At 35.2% G+C, this 26,707-nt stretch overlaps 2 protein-coding genes across 2 annotated transcripts in view; both read left to right on the top strand.

Annotated features, from left to right (window-relative positions):
* LOC134843969 (probable lysosomal cobalamin transporter) lies at positions 1–25,724 on the top strand. Its single transcript, XM_063860361.1, has 13 exons — positions 1–210; positions 543–716; positions 1,637–1,700; positions 2,081–2,252; positions 2,962–3,047; positions 3,289–3,362; positions 3,997–4,122; positions 12,852–13,048; positions 13,269–13,371; positions 20,681–20,785; positions 21,475–21,615; positions 22,599–22,656; positions 24,783–25,724. The coding sequence occupies exons 1-13, from the start codon at positions 151–153 to the stop codon at positions 25,031–25,033; spliced, it is 1,611 nt and encodes a 536-aa protein (XP_063716431.1). The 5' UTR covers positions 1–150; the 3' UTR covers positions 25,034–25,724.
* LOC134843968 (CLIP-associating protein 1-like) overlaps positions 7,831–26,707 on the top strand; it is a 205,742-nt gene continuing 186,865 nt past the window's right edge. The window contains exon 1 of the mRNA XM_063860353.1: positions 7,831–7,851. The gene's annotated coding sequence lies outside the window, so the exon portion shown is untranslated. The remainder of the gene's footprint in view (positions 7,852–26,707) is intronic.

The raw sequence follows: 26,707 nt of genomic DNA on the forward strand, positions 1-26,707 counted from the left end.
GATTTATGAATTAGCAGTACACAGATATTTTTGTTGAGCAGTTTTTAGAAGCCTCATTTTTGCTTTGCTGTCTTCAAAGACAAATCAACTGATTGTGGATAATGATCATAGTTAACTAAAGTTTCTATCTGGTGCTTCAGATTAAATGAAATGATTATTCCCAGTAGTGTGTTGGCAGCAACATGGATACCTTTCTCGGTTGTCCTTTTGGTAAGTCTCGTTACACAATTAACTAATGTTTCATCATTTGCCTAAAAATATTTACCTAAGGCTTTAAGGGTAGGGTTAAAGCCTTTTGGATTAATGGTCTCGATTTTCGGGCTGAACACTGTTTCTGCGGTTTAAGCAGCTGAATCCTTAGTTAAAAGGTTTTCGCTGAAAAGGTTCAAAAGAAGACTCGACCATTTTTTGAAATTAGTTTCAAATTGCTTTATTTTTAACTTACAATCAAGTTAACATTCTTCCCCCTAAAATGGGGCGGATGTTAATTTGGTGTGAAAAAATTAGTTGAATGATAAGCTTTTAGCCTTTCTATTGTTCAGGTTGAGCTAGTTCTGTGCGTGGTGTTTGTGCAGTACTTCGCCAGTCGTAAGCGAAGGGAGTGTGGCTCATTTTTAGTGTGTATCTTGGGACTGCTAGTGGCCCTTTTGAGCTCATCTCTCCTTCCTGTTGACATATTCCTAGTCTCATTCGCAAAGGAAAATGGACAATTCAAGGTACAACTAAATGCAAACTTTTTATAGAATCAGCCTTGAAAAATTAAGCTTTGGTTACGGCTCTTTTTCCTCGCTACAATCTCACACGAGCATCAGTTTTTAGTAATGAGTGGTTTTACAAGGTTGGTTGACTACATATATGTTTGTCATGACCTAATTAGTCTGCATGTCAATTTTCAAAACAATCGGACAATGTGATCAACAAATTTACTTTTCAAAAGTGAAATTAAGTTTTAGATTTCGAAAGTGAAACTTAATGTTAGATTCCCAGCGGAATAAAAACTTCACCTTCTGGTCCCAAAAAGTTTTCTCAAATTGAGTTAATTGTATGAAACAAATGTCAATCCTTAATTTGTATTGAAATTCAAAGAGAGTTAAAGCCGAATTTCTTTTATATGTACATTCGAAAGCCGAAGTTTTTCAGAAATAAATTAGTTTTTTTCTGTTTCCATGCGTTCATTGACTATTTACAATTGACTTTTGGCTATATTTTAACTTTATTTTTTAATGAAGAATTTCATGCTGTTTTGAATTATCCGCACGAAACGTATAGAACTTGCAATTTAAAGCGTTTTTTATCAAGTTGGGTTAACATTAGGTGAAAAATGATGAAAACAGACCTTGCGTAAAATTTCAGCAGCAATAATATCGTGTAGTTTGTTGCGAAATTCGGGCCCAATATTATATATCAAAAATGGATCATTTTTGGCTTTTTTTGTCAATCACAAGTTACGCTACTACTACCGGGTCAATTACTGCCAAAACATTTGATGCCATCATTTTTTACCTAAAGTCAACCCAATTTGAGAAAAACGCGTTTTAAGTTTTTTTTTGCTTTTTGCTCGGATACTTTAAATCAGCACTGTAGCATTGTATGAAATTCATGCAGATCATGATTTAGGTTCGATCATTTGTTTTAGGAATGGGCTGCTTCAAAAGAGAGCCGAAATGAGATGAACGAGTTGATGCAATATGCCTATTACGGTAATAAATATGGCATTTTTTAAACCTCAATAATTGTGAAGGATACGATTTATGTAAATCGAACATCCGTTTTCATTTAGAGAATAATTGTTACTGTTTATCTCGTAAGAAACTATAAATGAGGAATAATCAAAGTAAAGTTGCGAATATGGATCAAATGCAATCATCTTGAAACTTTTTCTTGAGAAAGTTTCATTTGTTTCTTGAAGTTTCATTGCGTTTTTTCTTTTGTTCCTCTGGTCTTAGTTTATCTGTTAACAACCCATAAATTAGGAATCATCAAATTAAATCTACGAATATAGATCAAATACTGAGTAAGAGTTTAAGAATATTAATCTCGACACTGATCTGATTTGAAGTTTTTTGCTGTCTTTGTTCAGGTCTCTATGGACTGGACATGCTGTTCGTGTTTGGAATTCTGCCCTTCGCCTTCTTCTACAACCAGAGTAGAGACGAGGCAGATGAGGACAACCACCTCTCTTCCAGATGTGTCTCTGCTCTCAAGTGGACCACCGCATTCGTCTTATTTGCAGCACTCCTCCTCACTTTGGGGTTAGTAGATCAAATCTATGCAAAGAAACATAGGAAAACCTTCCCCCTAAACCAGCCAAGTGAGCGATACCCTTTGTAAACTTATTTAGTGGGGGGATTGCTTATTTGGTTCTATTATACAAATAGTACAACAATGGGGGCGGGGCTATTATCATTACAGAAGGACGGAATGCGCGAAAATTTTTAACCAGTTAACATTAATTGAACTGTCCGAAACGTACTGATCAATAAGCCGCCCTTTTTATTTTTTTTTCATTCTGAAACTGAATTCTGATTGGCTAATGACTTCAAATTTTGGTCCTTCTAGCATGATATACGTCTCTCAATTGCACGAATTCCATTTAAAAAGTATCCAGATTTTGCTACTTAACGCACTGAGTCGTTATAAGGTGGAATTCGGGCCAGCATTTCAATGCAAAAAATCAATACAATTTAATATCGTGATAAGTTATACGTTATAATATAGTGTTTTCAAAGAGCTCGGAAAAGAAATTTGGTAGATAAGAGACGTCTGATTTAAAAATAATTAACATCGACAAATTAATTCTTCTCTTCTTCGACGTCGAAAACACTTTTTTAAAAATCCATTCTACCATTCTTCCCCCTCCTTGAAACAATCCTAGATCCGCCCCTGCTACCATGAAAAAGTTTGGAGTTCTACACTAATGATTCCTCGATTCAAATAACTTATCGACGTTGTCAACTTCAGGGCTCTGATTCCGTTGCGTGAGACTCCTGGATCCAATTCATCTATCTCAGATCTGGAGTGGATCATTCCGAAATTGGGAAATGACCGTAAGCTAAAACTACAATTGATTTATTATCCAGCTAAATAAATCAACGTTAATCCTGGCAGATTTTTCCCGTAGCAAAAGGAATACCAATTTTTGGATATGTGAATTTTTGACTATATTTTTGAAGATGATAAAATGTGAAGATCATAATATTTCAACATTTTTTTGTGGCTCAAATTTAGTCAAATATGTGCCTAGTTGTTGATTTTGCGATGGCTTGAGTGAGTATTTTTTGTGAGCAGGTGGCGAGAACAGTCTGGCGCTGGTCGTGAACATCTTCACCACGCTCGGAGTATTCTTCCTCTGCTTCTACGGGGTACTGTCTATTTAATAATTATTATTTACGAATCAACTCTTGCTTCTAATTAAACAGAAATTTTACTCATGGTATTAAAGCTGAGTAGGCAACAAGAATTGGGCCTTGCTTTTCCAGACTAGCGCTACATAATTTGATCTGATAGACTTAGAATTTTGAAGGTTTTTTCAAGTTTGGCAGGGGTGGATTCGATCCCCTCATCAACCAAAGGGCTCCCCTTTGGTAATATTTCTGACATCTATTTTTGCCCTAAACTTTTCCTTTAGCGCCAATATGTACAAATTTTGAAGGGGAGTACGTCCGAAAAGTTCCCACAAACGGCATATCTGATCTGTTTATCATCAAAAGTTTTCCTATCGACAAAGTTTTTGAAATATTTTTGAAATCCGCCTTCCCTTGAAAATCCTAGAACCGCCCCCTTAAATTGGTTGTTTACCATGATAGTAAAATCACAGCGTATGTGGGGGGTGTCATAGTTTTGTTGATACTACGCTGGGAACTATAATGGGAAAAAATTCATTCACAAACGAACATGTTAAAAAATCAGTACAGATGCATTATTCATTGATAGAATTGTTGCTAATTTTTATGCAATTTGCTTAATTTTGATCTCTTTGGTGGTTTTCCATTGCAGGCCTATGGGATGGCTGCGATGCCCGTCAGTTGGATCTTCGGTCGGCTGTCTCTGGAGAGCACACGTGACGATCTGGTCACTTCAGAACAGGCTCTTAAAGTCCGCATCGAGTCGGCCAAGAAAAGGGTAAGTCATTTATTGAATCATCGTTACTTCTTTTTGTTTACACTAACGAGCGTAGTGTATAGTATGAATATCTTTTTTTATCCTAAGTTGCGATTAGAAGTGCTGTTTTGTGGCAATTTTGCGATAATCACGATATGTAGTACTGGATAATTTCATAGCAACTGTTTTCTGCTAGTATTTGCCGTGGCTGAGAGGTTAAGTAGTGCAATTCTTGATCTCTAGGTCGCAGCTTCGCCTCTAAGCTGCAAAGTTTTTGAAACTAATTCCCTGCTTATTTCTACTTTTTCTTATTTCACTTTATAGAGCTACTTTTTTGTCAAGTTCTGGCTAGTGTTTGCGAGTTCGCCGCCGTGTTTATATTTGGTGTCATTTTTGCTGCATAGCATTGGCAATTGATTAGCATCTGTAGCTGCTTCATTGGTGGCTAGTGTTAGCTAACTGTCAAGGGCCCGTGGAGCAGATGCAATACGAGAGTCTCATATTCCCGAAAATTTTTGTTTTTTAGGGCTTGTTTCTTACCTTCTGTTATTTCACTTTTTAGAGACTCCTTTTGTCAATTTCTCACTTGTGTTTGCGAGGTGCAGATTTGCCTCTGTTTCAGTTTTGAACTTCGGACTTTTACACAAGTAAACGCTTATTATAAAATGCGTTAACTTTTTCCCATCTTAACTCGCCCACGATTGTGCTCAACGTTTGTGATCAATTTCATTGGTGGGCGAGTTTTTGGAAGTATTTTATCCAAGTTGTTAGCTTGCTTGGTATTCACTGTCTGGCTGTCGTTGAGCGGCATTGGATGAGTAGTAAAGCGCATAACTCTTAACACGAAGGTAGACGGTTTTAATCCCACTTGGTTGCCGGTTTTCCAATATCATCGGCCTCTTCGAGTTAGGAACGACTACCCTGCATTGGTAAGGGCCGTTAGAAAATACTATCAGAGATGTTTAATCTCCAACTCAGGAAGGCGAATGCTTGATTATGCGAAATTCTGCGGCTTGAATCCCGTATCAGCCGAGTTCTTTTTGCTTTACAAAGCTTATTTATTTACACTAGCCAGAGTAGTGTCATATTACGCATTTTTTTCCAACCCAACTCGTAAAGAAAAGTGATCATTTTGGTGTATTGTATTGGTAGCTCAAAAGGATGTATTCTGCAATTTTTCAGTGCTAGTTTTTGGATTCTGTAAGCTGCACAGTAGGGCGGTCGACTTGAAAACTTGGATATCAGAGGACTGAGGTTTGACTCTTGTATAGGTCAATTTGCTTTTCAAAACTCATTACTATTTTAATTTTCCTGCTTTTTTTAATTTTTTTTTAAACCTTGTAACGTTACTTGGCGCTTTTTGCTGTGTTTGCAAAAAGCAGTTTTGCTTTAAAAAAGTTTTTGTGGCTCCCTCTTGCTTTCTTATTTGCGAAGTATCGCTTTGCACTTGTCCCATTTTAACTCTTGAACAAGACGGCTCGTATATCAGGGCAAAGCCCTGAATGTTACGACTGTCCCTTAATTCATATCGATTAGTTTTTGGGAAAAGAAAAATTTTGAAAACCTATTAACTTTGTACAATATCAAAGTGTAAATGTTGAGTCGTACAAAATTAATACGACCGATCCGATTAGCTTGCCTCAATTCAATTTGGATCGATTTTGATGTGCGGGATAATTCGCTAGGCATAAATAATTCGCGTTACGCTCTCAGCAATATGAATAAATTCTTCAAAGAGCGCATAATTTAGTCCAGAAAATGGCCAATTTGGCAATTTTCAAACCCTCAGAACTTTACAAAAAATAATCAGAGGGCTGAATAAAAAAACCACACCGAGGATAAATATTTCGCTTTTTGCGAAAGTAGGAACAATAAACAACTCGCATTGAATACTAACTACACTGAAACACCAAGGAAAACCAATCTGACACTAGGGCCGTCTCACCGACTAGTATCTTGCATGTTTTCAAATTTCCCTTTACTCTACCAAATTAGCCAGGCGAAGATTTCATTATCATTATGAAATATATGTAAGTACCGAATATTTTAAAAAAAGTCAAAAACATAGAACTTGAGCTTAGCTCAATTTTGAGATAAAAGTACAAATAAATGTAGGTTTATATGATTTAAGCATGATAGCTGGCTGCTGTATTTCCATTATTTCGCGCTTAGCTAAAACCAATCAATTTCCTGTATTGAATTTGAAGTTTCACGCTCGAGAATTGCAATATTTTTTACGCTAGCGATTAGCAAGCGTTATCAAATCGGAATTAAGTCTTACAACCAGTTTAAAAAAATCAATTGAATCACTATTAAGCACTTATAAATCACTATGCAGCTGACATGCGCATTTCATTAAAATTCAGTTTTAACTAATGGGTGGGATTCAGTTTTAACTAATGGGTGGGTACTAGTTACTACATGATAGTTTCAGGGGGGACTTGAAACTTTTTAAAGTTTTTTACAAAATTTTTTTTCGTCTCAACTGGCGTCTGCTCCAGATTCCCGGCCGTGTTTCCGCTTGTTAAATTTTGTTCATTTGCCAATTTAAATTTCAAATGCCTTGCTTGACATTTTTGCCTAAAATTCCTGTTTGATAAAAACGGGTGTTATGAAAATGTACGGGAATGTTTTCTTTTTTTATTTTTTGAGATGCTTTGGAAAATTTTATCACTTTTTGCAAAAAGTTAAGTTTCAAAAACCTTTCTACCGATTTTGAAAAAAGGAGGGTCCATAGAAAGATTGTTTAGATTATTTTGTGCCTGCATACTCCTCTAGTCTCTTTTTGCTTTACCCCTTTATCTACTACCTTCGAAAAAGTCTGTGGGGGGAATATTTGACGAATATTTTCATCTTTTTGGTTTCTCAAAAACTAACCTTCCAAATCTGAAATCTTGGCTGCAGTGAATAGAACGAAGGTGAAAGCTCCCTCATTTTCACCCCACCCAAATTTTTTACATATAAAATTTTGGCCCTCGGAATAGTAAAATTTTTGACTTTTTTGGCCGTTTTTTTCAGGGGAGCTTCACACTACCCGTTATATCCACGGAACCCACAACCTCAGGCTTGACCGGTTAGTTTTTGAGAGAAATCAGAGTTTGTGGGTTCAGTGGAGATAACGGGTAGTTTGAAGCTCCCCTGTATTAGTGGCCACAATTTTTCCACAAAAAGTTATCGTCCTCGGAAAAGTCTTTTTTTTTTAGCGTGTTTTATCTAAATTTTACGAATTTTACCAAAAAAATTCCCTCACATATCCTAGATTTTAGGTAAAATCTAAAGAAAAACCTGAAGAGTTCCTTTGCATACCCGACACATCAATTGTTTTGACACAAAACATTATGGCCCTCAGAAAAGTCAAAATTTTCTTTTTTTGGCCATTCTCGAAAACTACCCTGCCAAACCTGGGCTTTTGAACTCAATCGGAATTGCTGGTTATGTTAATCTCCTCTGGATAAGCAGCTTCTTCCAAATACTTTAAAACGAAAAGCTATGATTCTCGGAATTTCTGATTTGTTGACCGTTTTTTGGACTTTTCTCTAACTAACCTGCCAAATCTGATATCATAGGTTTAATCGACACAACAGGTTGTTGGTAGCGTACCTTAACTATTTGCTACGCTCAATTTTTTCTAGGTTACTCCTCAACTTTTAATCTGTTCAAGCTCAATTTTGATTTTTCGCGGTTTGATTAGTGATTTCTTTTTAGTGATTTCTAATTGTTAGCCTAATTGTTGTGATAAACTTATTAAATAGTTTCAGAGAGTGATGAAACACTAGTTGCCATTCTTTGGGCACTGACTACTAACTTCAGCATATTATCCTTGACACCAACAGCACCATTATTCCTGGCATTTTCCTGGCTTCACACGATTCTGTAAGTGGTAAACGTATAACTGAATTCAACAGCCTTATTGCTCATAAATTTAAGAAAAAAAAGTATCAAATTGTTCAGCATAAACGACTATCAGTCAATCTTCTTTGATGAAGTACATTTGATGCGTTCTGTTAGTACTTTAAAAAATGCAATCATGGAAAAGGTGCTACCATTATCCAGCTTATCACCTCGAGTTGTTTCTCCGAATACTTCCAACTCTAGGGGCCCAGCGCACCCTCAGAGGAATCGTATGAAACCTGGTTCAAGCCAAGTCTCGTGGGGCCCCGAGCACCCAAAGAATCTTGCGAGCCATGATTTCAGCAACAATCAAACCTACAATTATATGAATACCAATCGTAGTATTTATGACTTACGCCATAATAGATACTATCCATACTAATGTTGTTTTAGTAGTCTATTACCCAATGATCTGGATCTATCAAATTTATGTTTAGCCAATGGCTTTTAAAGACTCTCCTTATTTTCTCCCTTTTAACTAGCATTCCCATTAATTACAATGTACCCAACAGCACCGCACTACTCAAAACTAGAAACATGACGTCTAACCGCCACTTTAGATTCACAGCTGGCATCTAATGCGCAGTTGTGTTACTAACCTTTCAGATTGGAATGTTGGAAATCCTGCTTCTTCAATGTGGGGACATCGAAGTCAATCCAGGTCCTGCACTTTCATATGAAATCCTGGCAAACAAAGCAAAGGAACACCACAACTTCCTCAAATATATAACTCTAAATTGTAGAAGCATAAAGAACAAACACGTGGAAATACGTTTCTTGTCAGAAATAGTTGACTCAAACACAATTATCGGTCTTACGGAAACCTGGCTTGACGAAACATGCGATCATAAAACTTATTCATTCTGCAAAAGAACCCATGAAATTTTTAGATGCGACCGTAGCAAAAAATGCACTGGTCAACACGCAGGTGGTGGTACTCTTCTTCTTATTCCGAAAATATTTAACCCTAAGATTCGAGAAGATTTAAATTATCTGCGTCCCTCCCATTTTGAAGGACTTTTTGTGGAATATAGCCAATCATCTCACAAAAATCAAAAAGACAGATAATTGCTATTGCCTACAATCCACACAAACAATTCAAGGAAATTTTTATAGAAGATACACTAAAGGGTATCGATTACGCTGCGTCTGAAGCGCGAGATGTTACGATTTTGGGTGATTTCAATATTAACTACTTGAATAAACATGAAGCTAAATTTCTCAGCGATTCTATTAAACCATACAATTTGTCAATAACCAATAAGTCGATACCGACATACAACTCTAAAAACAGCCAATCCATTTTAGATAACATTATAACAACCAAATCTCTTTGTAAAGAAACTATTGTAGAACCACCTATAAACACGGACCATTTAATAACAATGTGTATTAGCAAACTAAAACGATTCGAAAAAGCCATTTCAATTCGAACTTTTCGCTTCAACAAAACCAATTATTGTAAAAATAGGTTCTGCGAGGAACTTAAACAGAGTCCATGGTTTCTCGTCTACCAAGAAAACGATGTCTCTAAAATGTTAATAAAATTTGAAGATAATTTCTCGCATGCCCTAAACGCTCACGCACCACTAGAGCAGAAGTATATCCGAAATAAACCGCAGCTACAGCTGTCTGTTAAAGTACTTAACTCAGTCAATAGACCTTTAAAACAGGAAACAGAAAATCTTCTAAAGGCATATCAATTATCAAGAACAGATGCCAATTTTGAAAACTATAAACGAATAAGAAATAAATACAACAATCATCTAAAACATTTATACAAGAAAGAGAAAACAGCCCAATTCAAAATGCTTGACTGTCCAAAAAACAATGGAATTTCATAAACTCTATCAGGAACACCATGAAACAGTCAACGCAAATAGGTGATCTACGGAATTCGTTTGGCGACACTATAATTGAAAATAAGAAGAAAGCAAATTTCCTTAACTACAGGTTCTCAACATTAGTAGAATACAAAAACGCAGATCCTCCCATAGATGTACCAACTGAGTACAGTTTACACAGCAAAACAAATAGGCACTTTCAATTCAGGTTCATAACTCACAAAGAAATGAAAGATGCAATTTTATTACTTCCCTTAAACAAGCCATTAGGACCAAGCAAAATCCCTGCTTGGGCTCTAAAAGACAGCATTAATACTGCAAACCCAATTCTTACGATGATTATCAATGAATGCATCTCGAAATCCGTATTCCCATATACCTTAAAAAAGGCACACGTTTTTCCCCATATTCAAAAAAGGCGACTCGACAGATCCAGTAAATTATCGTCCAATTTCTATTACACCCACTCTATCGAAGTTGTTTGAAAAATTTTTTCATCCCAAATTCACGAATTCTTAGCAAATTCCAATATTCTAAATCCATAACAATTTGGCTTTCGTCCAGGTTATTCAACTAATGATGCTCTTTTATACACAACAGAAAAAATCAGATTCCATCTCGATAAAAATAACAGCAGCGGCTGCATTTCTTGATTTATCTAAAGCATTTGATTCACTCTCTCATTCAGTCCTTGAAAGGAAACTAAGTCACATTGGCTTTGAACAGTCAGCAACAACTCTTATTAAGTCATTTTTAGAAAACAGACAGCAATTGACAATAGTAAACGGCGAACACTCCGATTGGCTTAAATTAGAGCAAGGTGTTCCCCAAGGTACTGTACTAGGACCACTGCTGTTCAACTTGTATGTAAATGACTTGCCACAAACAATAGACAAATCATGTGCGTTAGTACAATAGGCCGACGACACGACTCTGCTTAGTTTTCATTCAGATCCCGAAACAGCAACAAAGAGCATTTAAAACAATTTCAATAAAATTCTCTTGTATTTTCATTTAAATCGATTAATGATTAATGTAGACAAAAGCCAGTTCATTGTATTTTCGGCACCGTCGAAAAAGAAACTAACTGAAAATCTTTCATTGAAAGTTGGAAACTATCAAGTTAATTTAACAGAGACAGTTAAATTTCTCGGCGTCAATATTGACATAAGCTTAACATTCGACAAAGAAATCAACAAAATTTTACAAAAAATGGCTACAGCAATCCAAACGATAAAATGCATCCGGGAGGAAATCCCTCTGCATACTAGAATTCTCCTGTTAAATACTCTTGTACTGAGCCATTTGCACTATCCATGCATGCTCTTAAACAGGTTTTACGCAAGATAATATTGAGAAACTCGAAAAACAAATAAAATGGGGAATCAGGATAATAATAAATATAAGCAAACGAGATTCCGTTACACTTCTAAGGAAACAGCACAAAATTCCTACTGCTCGGAATATAATCGAGTACCGATCAGCACACTACCTTCACAGGTTATGCCGAAACGATGCCCCAGCTTTCATGCATATAAGATTCCCAAATTCTGAATTCCGCTATAACCATCGAACTGGAACATTACTGTTCCCTTTAACATGTAAAACTGATTTCCTTCGTAAGTCTTTCTTATTTACATCAATCAGAAACCTTAACACAATATTCCGAACCTTGTTTAATCGAAAACTACCGTACACATTGACAAAAACTCTGATAAAAAATTTCATCATAAGAAAAGATGACACCCTGTTACCCAATAAGGAGTCTTTCCGCATCCAAGGACATTTATTTTGTTAAATCAATTATTTGATTCGTCCTCGTAGAAAATTATGTTTTTTCTTGTTATGTTATATAACCATTGCGTAATATTGTACACTAGATTCTTATACAATCAGTTCTGCAACTGCATAAGTATATTGAAACAATAAAGTGTCCCCTCTCTCTCTCAAGTTCAGTGCATTTTTATTGTTAAAAGGAAGGCGAATTCCACTATGGAACAGCAAATTTATAGAGGTCACGAAAAACGTGATCGACTTCTAATTTCGAAAATGGAAATTAATTATCAGATTTCCCAGCGAAATAAAAGTTTTACCTATTGATCCAGTTTTCTCAAATTAGTTTGATTTTAACAAACAAGTGTCCATCATAATTTTTCTACAAATTCAAAGAGTTTAAAGGCCATCTATTTTTTTCTTCGAAATTCAAAAGTTGAAGATTTTTGAAAAAAAAAAACAGTTTCGTTTCAGTTTCATTGCGTTCATTACTCTTTTCTAACTGTCGGTTGGCAATGTTTTGTAAGAGAAACGTTATGTCTTTGGAAACATTCCAAATCCTGAAAATTTTCCCTCCTCTCTCTTATTTTAGTAGGGAAACAACTAAGGTTTTAGGCAAAGTCTAATTTTTGAACTTCGCATTTCGTCCCGCATCAGTATAACAAATCCAAAAAGTAGCAATCACATACCTCCAGCTTTAGCTGGGGCCCTAGGTGCCCTTCATTTTGGTTCACCTAGTTTTTTTTCAACATTTTCCATTTTTTTTCCGACTTGTTTTTTTGTCATGATTGTGTTGCATATAAGTGGCGCGAAGCTCCGCTTCGCCTCTGTGTAGAAATAATGTATTTGTCAATTGACCATTTAAATACAACCACAAGTGAAAAAATGGCTTGTTAATTAGATTCAGTTTGACGAAATAATAAAATTGACAATAAATTGTTTCATGCAGCTGCAAAACAAGAATTTAATTGAACGAAAGTTCGACTAATATGTTTGCTGCTTAGCATTAGAGATCCGTTTTCAGATGTCTTTAATAACAGCGTTTCGAGTTCGGTGTTTTGAAATTTGGTTTTTACACCAACTAGCTAGCGAGCGAAGTGTTTCTTATATTAAGAATTTGCTTTTTTCTAACCCAACTCGCAAAGAAGGCTTTTCATTTAATTGCACCTTTGCTGGATAGCTTTGGCAATTCAATAGCATCTGTGCTTCGCATGTGTTCGAATGAATTTGAACTGTTTTTAGAATGGGAGAATTAAGGAAGTGGCCCGGATGGAGGGTGAATTAGAAGATGTAAGGAGGCAGCTGGGTATTCTGGAACAGATGGAGGCGAAGTGGTGCTGTGCCAAGTGCTTCCTCCTCTGTCGCCCTTTCCAGTTCCTCGCAGGGCTCATCTTCTTCGCAATCTCTCTCTTTGTCGTCGGAGTTATCGTCACCACCAAGTAAACTTATTTTTTTTGTTTCACCCTGATCTAATTAATCTTGATTTATTATTCGGTAATTTTCATTTGTAAATTACAGAAATTACAGATTGTTTTTGTTCAAAGGTCTACTAGATCTTGTTTTTGATTCGAGCTTGAAAAATTCCGCGCTTTATTGAGTTCGCGAATCTTGGTGTTTGCATCAAAAACATTAAAGAGACTAGCATGATTATCTTTTTAGTCTTGATCGAATCCTGAATGGAGAGGGCTACAGATATGGCTACGTCATCAATGGAACTGCCTGGGTCAATCCTATTGATTATGTCCTTACTCAGCTGCAGGTGGTAAGTGTTGACTAAATAAATCATCAGAATTTTTTAGGAGTCGATGAACGTAGAGCTAGTAAATTGCCTAGGGTATGTGACGCAGTTGCGAGGACAGGCGGTTCTATATCTACTGGTTGTAGGATCGAATCCGGCATATTAAAAAATTTAATTTTTTAGGCTATTCTTACTTTTTATTTATTTTACTTTGTAGAGCTGCTTTTTTGTCGTTCGCGCTAGTGTTTGCGAAGAGCAGCTTCGCCTCTGCGTTTGAATATGAATTATCTCTGAATATTAAGAGTTGATTTTGATATATGTTCTTAAACTTTCAAGTTGTGAGCATTTTATTATATATAATCATTACAAATTCCGAATGAAATCATTAGACGTACAGAATTACAAATGAAAAAAACATCACTTGAGAGAGCGCGGTTAGACTGACTAAATTAAGCTTGTTTTCAGGCGTCTCAGAGCGAGAATCAAAATTGTTTTTCTTGGTACTCTTGAAGTTAGGGGGAAGAAAATCTTGGGATGAGAGCACAGCTTGATCACAAAAGGATGAAAGTTTTACCGTTTGATAGAAATTGCAGGTTTACCAGAATAGTAATAATAATAATAAAAATCGTAATCATAAGAATCATAATCATAATAAAAAAATTTTTAAATGTCGAAAAACAAGGAAGAAGGCAAATACAGATTTGTTTTAGTGTAACTACAAAACAGCTTATTAATCAGATAACTATTAGCTTGAATATAGTTATTTCAAAATTGATGGTTAAAGTTGTTTAGTTCCTGGTTATTAAAATTTTTCATCCTTTTTGTAAATTAGGCAACAAAAAGAGCAAAATCGTGAAAAGTGCTCGTTCTGGCAGCAATCGAGTGCTTTGGTGCAAACTTTGAGTATGCGGCGACAGCTCTCGCTAATTTGAGAGTGATGAACGTAGTAAAGATTCTTATATAGATCTTGATTTTTTCCTGTTTTTTTTTTCAGGAAACGTCTTAAGAGTCTAATAACGACAGATATGCATTCATACATTTTGATGCATTAATGATTGCTTTTAAGTATAAATGCATTTTTAGAGTTCAATTTAAATTCATCAACGTGAATGATTTCTAATTTCGAAAATGGAATTTAATTTTTAGATCTTCAGCGGAATAAAAACTTAAACTATTGATCCAGTTTTCTCAAGTTGGGTTAATTTTATAAAAAAACTGCCAATCATAAATTGTTCTAGAAATTCAAAATGCTTATAAGGCATCTACTTTTTTCTTTGAATTGTGAAAGATGAGATTTTTTAAAGAAATTCATTGTTTTTTAATGTTTACTCGCGTTCATTACTTTTTTCCAGTCTTCGATTTGTCACATTTCTTCACATTACTTTTTGGAAATTCTTAGATTGGCGTTTACTCCGTATTACTTTGCACTAAACTTTTAGCAATTCGTCAGAATGTTTTTTATCAGAAGAAAATTTTTTATCATATTGTTTGACGTATGTAATTGATTCGATTTTTTTTATAACATGGTTTTGTAGCAGACGTTTCGGGAGCATTTTGTTCGAATTTTATTCTTTCAGTTGATGCATAAACGAGAATACCATATTGTAAAATTGGCTCAACAAAAGTTTTATAGGTTCAAAGAAGCTGCTTTTTTGTCAACATTTTTCTGTCTGTAAAAAAGCCCACAGTATTGGCGTACTTTTTGTTTAAATTAATTAACGTGGTTTTCGAACATTAAATTATAATCTTAAGTATTTCGAAGATATTTGAAACTTGCTTTAAAAAAAATTTTCGCTATTAGTTTTTGTATCTGTAGAATGTTTCAGAGCTAACTTTTGCCGAAAAGCATAGTTTTTTTTCTCTGTTAAGTGTTAGTTTATTGCTTGCTAACCAAACATTAGTTTCGTTTAAGACTTTTTGGGGATCTGCTTTCAGACTATTTAATGAAGAGGTTGTTTGTATGACTGTATCATACGGATAGGGTAACACGTTACTAACTTGTTGAGGGTTGTTGCTTTTTTTTCCTATATCATTTAGGATTGTTGTGGGACACCAAACTTTATTCCTTGAACTTTTGTTTTTTGTCTCAATGTACACAGATTGTATTCTGTTTGCTAAATACGATTTTAATAAATTAAAAATAGGGCCCCTAAGTCCACATAACTGGTGTTTATCCAGCAGAATAGTATGTTTGACAGTGTGAAAGGCTTTTTCAGGTCTATGAATAAGCATTGGGCTAAGATGGTTTCATCATTCCAGTGAAATCTATTTTCCTCAATCAGGGATACAATAGCATCTGCAGTGCCACGTTGTGAACTAAATCGAAACTGATTTTCATTGAACGTACACAGATTGTTTTCTGTTAGCCTAATACGATTTCAATAAGTGAAAAACATGCCCTGTAAGTCCACATGACTCGTGTTTACCCAGCAGAATAGTATGTTCGACAGTGTCATAAGTTTTTCAGGTCTATGAATAAGCATTGGGCTAAGATGGTTTGATGTTTCCAATGAAATTGTTTTTCTCAATCAGGGATACAATAGCAACTATAGTGCCGCGTTTTCAGCTAAATCAAAACTGATTTTGATTGAACATATTTCTTTTGTCAAAAAAATTGGTCAATATTATTGAAAGTGAGCTTCTCGAAAAATTTGCCGAAAACCGGTATAAAAGAAAATGGTCTGAAATCAGCAGGATCTTTTTTGTTACCGTCTTTGTGTATAAAAATTACTTCAGCAATTTTTAGGATTTTCGGAAAAATCTGGCAGAAGCATTTTTGAAAAAAGCGCTGTAAGCAACTCCAAAAGTACAGGCTGATGTTTTTTTAGAACAAAATATTTAATGTTGTATGGGTCATGGCTGTATTTCGGTTTCATGTTTTCAAACAGTTTCTATTTTTGTTGCTTACTAGTTTCAAATAAAAAGATTCGATTGGAGCGAAACGTTGTCGCCTGGCCGAAAAAAATTTTGCTGCGAGGTTTTTTCCTATGGTAAAAAAATTACTCATAACCCAACTTTTTTCGGCCAGGCGATGGAAATTTTTGCTCCAATCAAATCTTTTTATTTGAAACCAATAAACCCAAAAATAGAAAGTGTTAAAATTTCTCTTTAATAGATTCTAATGAATCTTTTTCAAGACTGCACGAAAATTTGATAGATAAATTACATTTGATTGTTCCCAAAAAATGTATCCAAAAAGCGATAAAAAGTTTGGATTAAACATGAAATAAAAAAGGCGGGCACAAAAACCATCGATTACTAAACCAGTTCTGAAAGACTTGGTGCATCACCAAAAGACTCGGTGCATCAGCATGGCGCAAAAAATATCAAATCCAATCAGCCTTTGTGAAAAAATTAATAGCTAGTAAAAGGAAAGCGTTAATCTAAACAAGTTTAATATTTTTTCTGTTTTCAACCTGTTAATTCATTCGTTCTGAAAAATTCTTTGTTGTGAATATTTGCTTCAAATTTTCTTGATAGAACGCTTTCCTTTTCTTGATAGAACGCTATTAATTTTTTCACAAAAGCTGATTGGATTTCATATTTTTTCCGCCACGCTGATGCACCGAGTCATTTGGTGATGCACCGAGTCTTTTAGAACTGGTTTAGTAATCGATGTTTTTGTGGCCGCCTTTTCTATTTCATCATTATTCCAAACTTTTTATCCCTTTTTGGATACTTATTCGGGAAAAATCATATCTAATTTATCTATCAAATTTTTGTGCAGTCTTGAAAAAGATTCATTAGAATCTATTAAAGAGATGATCGTTAAGTTAGTCGATGTCAGGTCTAAGACTGGCCCTGAGATCTTCAACTAATTTATTAGAATGCAGGTTATATCACGGTCTAGTTAGATGTTTTTGAATGGGATTCTCTGATTTTGGGTTACAATGTTACAGTGTTATGATCGCTTACTGATGTTCGAATTGTTTTGGTTTGACATATTTGGTTAAAGAGATTGATACACTATTTGTTCCTACTACTTTCTCTGGCCGCTTGCTTGCTGTTGGCAAGTTTCAGTTCTCAAATATCTAGTACTACTATGAATTCATTTTTTCTTGTTTTCGTTCAATTCATTAATGTTGAAATCATTAAATACTGCATGTTTTGCCTGGGGTTCAATCATAAGACTATCTGAAATTTTACGAAGCTTGTCTAATGTTTGCGAATTATTTGCGCTGGGTGGTATATAAATACACGAAAATATGATGCTATTGCAATGTTTTGTCACAATTCGAATGCTCGGAATTTGGATTTTGTTATCATTTAATTTTTGGAGTGCCTCAAAAATGATAATTTCTCTGACATGTATACCTACTCCACCTCTTTTTTTCTTGAGCAGTCAATTAAAAACTGATACCCCAAATATTTAATTAAGTTGGTTAATTGATTTTCCTTCAACCATGTTTTTGTTATACCTATCATTATTGGCTTTGAATTTAGTTGAGCAACTAAAACTTCAAATTCGGAAAGGTTTTTCGGAAGCAATCTTATGGTTTGTAGTAAAATTTAGTTGCTTGAATACATACTTTAATGACCCCTATGAATCTTTGTTGATCCTTGAAACAAATGCTTTTTTTGCATTCTCTCGGTTGATTTACATTGAGTTTTGATGAGTGCTACTAAACTATTAAAAGGAAAGAAACTGGATTAGATCAAAAAAATTCCGCGTAATCACAGAGCTGTTAAAATTTTTATAGTTGGTATTGCACCGGAAAAAAAGTAGGACCCCTTAACTGAAGGACCCCTTAACTGATTTATTGGTTGCGTAATCAAAAACCAGTCAGATCTGCTTGCGTTATCACAAGCAGGGCCAACAAAGGACTCTCCGATACTTTAACCGAGCACTGATTTGAAATAAGTTTATTTCACTGTCAATTTAGCAAAAATCGAAAAAAGTACCGAGAAAATTCATGAAGTCAACTGAAGAGAGAAAACTAATTTAGACTGCCCAAAAAAAGGGAAAAAAATATGAGAAAACTCCCTTTTCTCTCTGAATTACAAGTACAAGGAAATATACTTGAAATGTTTAATTCATGAAACAAACTTTTAACGAGAGTCTTGCACAGCTCGTCATTAATAACTCTAAGTTTTAAGCTTCAGTTCCTCCTTGTAGTAAAGTAGCAGACGCTTTGATTGCCTATTTTGGGCAGCGTTATGTTTTTTACTGGTGGAGACTTTTTGTGAGCAGTTGCATCCTCTCTTGCAACTTGAAGCTTTCTCAAGCTTTTTCAGTTTATCGACCGTTAACTTTGACATCTTTTTTTGAATTTTTCCCGTCCTCACTGCAACCGAAAAACCAAAACCACGCAGTTGTTCATGGTGGTCTTCGAGACCCATCTGCTTTGCAGCTGCAATCATTTCTGTATCTGCTTTGGGCAGCGGCTCGTTTAAGTAAATCCCTTGTTCATTTGGTGCTTTAAATTTTTGCGTAAAATTCGCGTGCTGTTCCGTATTACCGACTTATCATCAAAGTACACAAACTTGCAGATGAGAATCGGCAAAAGTCATTGTAATCCGCAAGCAGAATATGACACGCCTTTGTTTCTTCTATTTAAATTTCAATTCCCAAATTGTTTTTGGAAATTTCTGTCTCGATGGTTACGTCATTTACTGTTCTGGCATCAAAGGGTGGGTTAGCAAAATTGAGACTGTCCTTGCATGAGTATCATTCTTGCGATCTTAGCCTCTCTTCCATATCATTTTGATTTAGCAAAAATTCCTCAAAAAGTTTTACTATTTTGTCATCTTGTTGATTGTGCAGTATGCTATCATGCCTTATGACTGGAAAATTAAATTTCAAATGAGAAATGTATCAAATTTCAAACAAAATGTCCATTTTAGACTTTTTTGTTCGGCATGCTAGTTCTGAGTGCGAGGCGCTTTCAGATGAGTTGGGACTAGGGTATAGTATCAAAAAGTATTCCTGAACTTCAGATGAGTCCAATTAATAGACGTATTTTTTTAATTTCGCTTTTTTTCCAGATTTTCCATTGCACAAAAGTATTCAGCTCATTCAAATTGTACGTGCTGTTTATTTGCTTTCTTGCTTTTTGTGAAAAATTATGAGCGAGTTTGAATAAATGACTGTTCAGTAGCGATAATCGTGATGTGCTTTTTTTTGGGACTTTGGACTGAATTGATTTTGGTCCTGCTGTTACTTTATATTTCTTTTTAAGAGTCAATGATCGTAGTTCAGAGTCTTGTATAGGTGGCGATTATTTTTTAAATTTGTTCAGGCTCAAGTTTTACTTTTATTTTCGTGGTCTGATTTCTTTCGATTTCTTTTCAAAATCAGTTCTTTTCGTTTCTTAAGGTAGGCAAAATCCACTATTGAACGGCGAAAGTGTCAAGGTTACGAAAAACGTGATCGACTTCTATTTTCGAAAGTGGAATTTAATTTTTAAGTTTTCCCAGCGAAATAAAAAAAATACGTATTGATCCAGTTTTCTCAAATTTGGTCAATTTTATCGAAAAAATGCCACTCAGAAGTTGTTTTACAAATTCAAAGAGCTTTAAGAGCATATACTTTTTTTTCGGTTAATTGCGTTCATTGGCAGTTGGCTATATTATAAGTTTGCATTGAAAGTTCATTTTGCTAGAATTTGTGTTTTTTTTTTTCGGGGATCTTTTAATTACCGTGATTTGGAATTCAAAAAACGTGTCATCTTTTTTTTTTTTCATTTGTTTCTGCTCTGCTTCGCCTCCCTTTAAAATAATGGAACTGGTTTTTTTTATCAAAGTTTTTGGTCGATTTTTTTTGGCCCTGAAGTCTCCTTTTTTTGCTACAACAAAAAATCGTGTTTTCGACTGCTAATTTTGTTTCAGCTGTACGCCAGCTACGTATGTCCTCCAATTTTTTCCATTCCCTTTTCGATGTTAGTATTTCCAACTTCGGAGGTACCGCCTTTTGTTTAGTTGATAGTTTAGTTCTCGTGAAGTTGCGGACTTGAATTTGAAGTTGAAAATTGCACGCTAAAAAATCTGCGATTTTTTCGTGAGTGCGATTTATACCCTTTTAAGACCATTTATCCACGACGGAAAGGACCAACACAAGATCTGTACAGCTCATCACGGCGAACCGCTGTTGTGCCCCTCTTTTAAGAACTACATGCAATCTTTTTGGTTATTTTTCTGGGCTGCAACGAGCACGGATCATGGTGGGCCTCGAACATCCGACCTTTCGATTGAGAGGCGGTGACGTAACCACTTCACCACCGCTCCCCTAAAAAAACTTATAACCAAATATTTCTGGAATTATGTCTTTTTATGGCCTGTTTGTGCCTGTATAAACTGAACTAATTGCCATAGTAATGACCCGAAGTTGTTTCAGGCTTTCCCTATTGACTATATAGTTCTGGTGTGTCTGTTGGTGTATATCGTAATGTGTGTGGTGGCAGGCATCGTCCACAGTGGAATCAGAATCTGCTGCGTCAGTGTAAGTAACGTTTACTCCGTCCTGTTTTGCTGGGGGGAGAGCCATCTAAGATACAAGTGTAATAGAGGGGTCCCAATTTACATTAATTTCGGGCAAATACCGCAAATAAATAGCTCAAAACACACAGGTCGGTCATTATAAAACTTTTTCTCAAACATAATAAACCACCTCATTCGCGCAAACTTATTCGATTTTTTAATTGACATCATCAAAGCGCTAAATTGAATAATTTTGAGACGGTTTATTTTCATTAGGGACCCGGTTAGTTTCTTGGGACCCCTCTATGACACTTGTACCCCATATAATTTTATTCATATTTTTTTCGTTTCATTATGGTGCCTAAAACTATGGCGCCAATATGATCTCATTGTGTGACATGGCAAGAACAATTCAGTCAAAACCTTTTGAAGATTTTCTCAAAGTCTGTGGAACTAAAGATTTTTGGTAAAATAGAATCCGTGTTGGTCTCTGATTTTGTTATTGTTGTTACCTTATTGAGGATAGTTTTAACTTATTTTGGAAACTGAATACTAATTTCACTGATACCTCAGTAACGTTACACCAAAAATGTCAAAATATTTCGAAAAATTAATATATATATTTTTTCATTTTTAAATGTTTTAGCCACGTTACAGTAGTCGAAACATCATGTGTCATTCTTGTTTTGAATTTTCTAGCATTCATTTTAGTTGTACAAGATTAGACCGAGAAAGACTAAGCCGGAAGCACTGCTGTTCCTTGTGTACATCCTTATCTTCTCCATCCTGGCTGTCAATGTCCTTTTCTTCAGCATCGCACCCGGTTACTACTCATACGGAACACAGACATGGGTAAGTGACAATAAACCTTTCCCTACAAAAAAAGTGAACAAAACTTCGGTCCCGATTTGATCTCAATTCGCTGACTGTTGCAGTCGAATTCACGAAAACCAATTTCTGGCTCATTCGAAAAATCCGAAACAATTAATGATATGATGCTGAAAGCGACTCGTAATTTCACAAGGGTTTTTCCGCTGACGTAGCGAAAGATATTTTTAACGGTTGCATTAATAAGTGATTATGTTTACGCCAGCGTAGTGTAGTGCGATTGTTCGATGAAACTTTTTTCCAACCTAAGTCGAAAATAAAAGTGCTACTATTGGTGGCGTTTTTGAATACATAGGCTGCATTAGCATTATATTTACTTGTGCTTTGACATTTGATTAGAAATAAGTTAACACAGTTGATTCATAAATTAAAATCTCATTTCAGAAATTTTCCAACTCGTTATATTTCGCGGGATTTTGAAAATGCATAATTTATACGCAATTCGGTTTATTACAATCTAATTTAGTGCAAAGTTAGTGTGATTGCCTTTTGTTTATTACATGAACTATTACATGTATCATTACATGAAAGTTTGAATTTTTGTGTATTTAAAAGCTCCCGTATCTTTGCCGCTTTCTCGCTCATTTTGCGAAGTTGCAGCTTCACTTCTGTGTGGATTTTTGGTGCGAAGAGTATGTTTTTGCTCTTTCACACATGTTATTTCACGACAAGGCATGAATGAAAAATGAAATATAAGATCGCATGAATCAAAAAGAAATCATTTGCATAGTTTCGCGCAATTTTCCGGGCTCTTTCACAATTTTCCGGCATCTTTCCCTCAGAAAGAGCAAAAACATGCTCTTCAACAGTTAGAACATAGTTGAATATGGCCTCGGGCAAAAGAGCCGCACTCGGGCACTTCGTGCCATCAGGTCGATCTCTTTTTCCCTCGGGCATCTTTCAACTATGTTCTAACTACTACAAAGTTTGATTCCTGTTGGTTTCAGAACAACGCTACAGTGAATGGAACCAAATCAGTTAAATGTGCAGACCATCCCAAACCAGGTATGCAAATCGCAAATTTTTTTAAAGTTTTATATAAATTGAATGGAATTGTGTGTATTAGTTTCCTTAATACATGACATTTAGTTTTGTATTAAAAAAGTTTTGAAACATAAGTATAGTTTGACAAAATGAAACGCAAACGCTTCTACCGAACAGCCAAAGTGTAAAGTTACAAAAAACGTGATCGACTTGCCAGCGGAAAAAAATACCTATCGATCCAGTTAGTTTTCTTAAATTGGGTTATATTCATTGTAAAAGTTTCAATTATAATTTGTTGTTGAGAATCAAAGAGTTAGAAGTTTTTCTTTCAAAAAACATGTTACTTTTTTTTGTTTCCTTGCTTTCATTGACTCTTCCAGTTGTCTGTTAGCTATGTTGAGAGAATTAACTCATGAACGTCAATTTGGTCTGTAATAAATTCTACTTCAATGACTGTGTATGCGCATTTGAGCCAGATGTAACGCGATTCTTAGGACGAAAAAGACCTGGATTTGCGTCCTCGGGATATATACGTTTTACAAGTATGATAATATCAGCTTGAAAAATGCATTTTTGGAGTATCGTGTTTTTCTGGAGTGCTCGTGTTTTCTTTACTATTATCGAATGCCATTTTTAATTTTCTTACTGTGCAGGTAGTTCCATGATTAATTGATTTGTTCTACAGGTTTCTGGATTTATTGTTCGTGTTATTACACTAGTCAGCGTAGTGTCATTGTCTGAAGTGCACTATTTGATTTCCAGCACGCGAATAAATTGCTCATTCTGGTAGCACTTTTGTTGCATAGTTTTGGCAGTTTAATAGCGAGTAGTCTTCAATTTACTAGTGACTTGTGTCTTAAAGCGTCAGTGGCGGAGTTTGGTAGATTAGTCGACTTGAAAACTTTCATGTCCGTGGAATGAGCTTCGATTCCGAAGCGACTATTTGTTTTTCAAAACTTTTTACGTTTGATGCAATTTTATTGGGCTTCTATCTAGGTGGATCTTTTTCTCTAACCATTGAGACTGAGCTGACTTGAAATATAACCGAAGTGTTTGACAATTGGACCAAGTTTGGAGAAGTTTTTTTTTCATTGCTGCTTTTTGTTTAGTCTTAAAGTTTGAAATTCTGACGGTTTATTTCTCGCTCTTCATCTTCTAAATTTCTGTAGTGGTGCACACAGATAACGTTTGAAGCTCTAATACGAATTCATTTTTTTCATGATTCATAAGTTTTAAGAAGAGTTCGTTCTTTGTTTTTGCTAATGATTTTTCAGCGTTGTTGAATTCCTCAAAATGTTGCAATAGAATCTATGACTATCATAAGCTGCTCATTTTCAATTTTTCATCAGGTGAACTTTGCGAAATAATTGAATTTTGCTTCAATATTTTATTATACTTGCGAGAGCAAGTTTCTTGTAATCGGTAACTAGACTTTTTCCCCTTAAACAACTTTTCTTACAAATCTGTTAGAAAATGAATTATTGACCACTTTCAGGCTCCTTTCCACTAAACCTAGAAGTATGGCGGTTGCCTTTGCGCTTAAAGCTTAGGGTTCGAGTCCCAGTCGTACCTTTTTTCAGTATGTATGAATTTGAAAATTCTTTTCGGGCAAAATTGAATGGTCGGACTTTCACTTGTCTGCTTGTTTTGTCAGGTTTACTTGCCTCATCGCGGATTTTTCATTCGCTGTAAGTAAGTTTCTTTGTTCCTGCAAGTGTTTTTCATAAATAATTTCGGGGGCGAACTAAAACTTTTCGAAGTTTTTTTATTAAACTTTTTTTCGGCCAAACTGATGTCAGCCCAAAGAACTTACAATTTCAATTTAATTTCATTTACAGTTTTCTTTCTTGGCATGATTTTCCTAGAATGACCATTTATCGAGACAAACATATAAAATGTTTGATATAACTAGTTTTTTTTCGATATTTGTTAGTTTTTTTTTCGATTTCGTACTGTTTTTTGTTTGTTTTTTCGATTCTTAGTTTTTTTTTATGTTTATATTGTATCGCAATCGGTGGGAATCTCGCTTCGCCTAGGTATATTTTCAATATAATTGTTCGTTTTTATATATATACATCTTTTGCGTAGCTTCGCCTCGACTGTGTGGATTAAGTTGCATGCCAATTCCACGATTTTGTCGCGTTTAGAAGAGTGTGTGAAAACGGCGAATGCTGACTTCCTGCTGGCCTATTTCTACAAAATGTGGGTGTTTGGAGCCATCTACTACTGGTCCAACTGGCTCTTCGTGTCCATATTCCTGGCCGGACTGGTGTTCCGATGTGCCAGAGGAAGACCGAAGGCCACAGACGCTCACTTCCAGAGAGAGTACGACAGTGAAGATGAAGATAATGAAATGTCAGAAGATAACGACCCCCTGTTGCCTGCATTCAGACCTTGAGAGCAGTCATACCATCAGAAAATAACGAAGGAATCCAGGAAAAAGAACATAATATTGAAAACTGAGGTGATTTAATGATATCCGTTTAGTAGAGAAACTGTTTAAAAGGCAACTACAGCTCAAGTGACAAGCAAAAGTTTTTCTCGACCGAGAAATTTAGTTCCAACCTTTATAGGTTTTTGCGTTACATGAAGGAATTGATGAGAATATCATTCTTTGATTTATAGTGTACTAAAATGATTGCATAGTGTAAGCTTAAAACATCACTGCGTTAATCTCTGCGTGACTAACTGTTGTTATGTTTTTTAAAAAGGATATGAGGTGCCTTGTAAAATAATAAACCTGACTGGTCATGCTGGCGGAACTGTCCAACAGAAGAGCTAAACCATCGAAGCCGTTTTGTTAAAATAGTTAGTGACCTGATGTTTTGTCAATACGTTAATCGCTGATTTTTTTTGGTTTGATTGAATTTTGTTTTGAATACTTATTGCCGAATTCCATAAATCTTAAAAAAATATTTATTATCTTCAGGTTAATTTTTCGAAATATGAAAAAAATCCAGCCAGTGGCTTTTTTAGTTAGCCTGATTTTAAATTAGATATCAAATTACTTAAAATTGGAGTTATTAGATAGATGTTGTAATTGTTTAACCTCAATCATATCAGAGTTTGATTAATTATTTTTGTATGAAGTTTTTTTCATCAAGGTCTATACAGTCACGAGACATAGAATTGGCAATCATCAGCGCAAAATTACCTGTAAACCTTTAACCTTTTTTGGCTCAGTTTTTTTATTGTTTGGATTTTCATACTCGCTTTTAAATAGGAGCCTAATGTTTTTTTATGAATATGGTCGGAATATTCTGTGCTTCTTGCACAGCAACGGGCTATCCTTGTGTATATGTGCACTTTCTTACTTCAGTTCAATTTCATTTTTCAAAAGGTAGGCAAATTCCGCTCTCCAACTATGAAGGCGATGGCACGGAAAAACGCAATCATTTCGACCATTTTATACTTTAACTATAAAATATAAACTTGAGCCAGTTTTCTCAATTTGGGTTAATTTCAGCAAAAAATCTATCGATTTAAATTGAAATTCAAGGAGTGTTACGAGTGTTACTTCCACGGTGAAGTGTTACGAAGTATGTTTAATATACAGCGCCCTCGAGTTAAGCTTGGTAGATTTGAGGAAATCCGAACTCATGTTTTCACACAACAAGGGGAAATATTCAGTTCAACTTGTTTTTGCTCAAAACTGTCAAAAAGTACTGAAATCACTCTCAAATTTAAAAAAAACGACTGCATCCCTCCTTCAAAAAAAAGAATCTCAAGAAATCTTCTATAGCAAAAATAATTCTGTAGATATTTTTGTAATAAATCGATTGATAAGTTAACGTCAAAATTTTTAACTTAACAGTCTTTTAATTGCTAAGGACAACTCTTTTTTGTTATTATTTCGTTGCCATAGCCCAGATCCCGCTCAAAAATCGATCAAGATTTGAATGATTTTTTTAGACGATTGCACTAACCGCTCACATTTTCGCAAGAAGCAATCAAACTGTTTAAAATCGCGCAAAACTGCTCAAATCCTTGCAACAACTGCTCAAGTCTTGCGCGTTTTTTGAAATTGTATCCCAAAAATTCTTTCCTGATGTATTCCTTATTTCAGTGCCCA

This window comes from Symsagittifera roscoffensis, chromosome 4 (assembly GCF_963678635.1).
Source record: "Symsagittifera roscoffensis chromosome 4, txSymRosc1.1, whole genome shotgun sequence".
NCBI lineage: Eukaryota > Metazoa > Xenacoelomorpha > Acoela > Convolutidae > Symsagittifera > Symsagittifera roscoffensis.

Coding starts and splice junctions, on each gene's coding strand:
- LOC134843969 (XM_063860361.1), top strand. CDS start 151: ATGATTATTCCCAGTAGTGTGTTGGCAGCAACATGGATACCTTTCTCG. Junction 717..1,636: donor AGGAAAATGGACAATTCAAG/GTACAACTAAAT, acceptor CATTTGTTTTAG/GAATGGGCTGCTTCAAAAGA. Junction 3,048..3,288: donor TCCGAAATTGGGAAATGACC/GTAAGCTAAAAC, acceptor TTTTGTGAGCAG/GTGGCGAGAACAGTCTGGCG.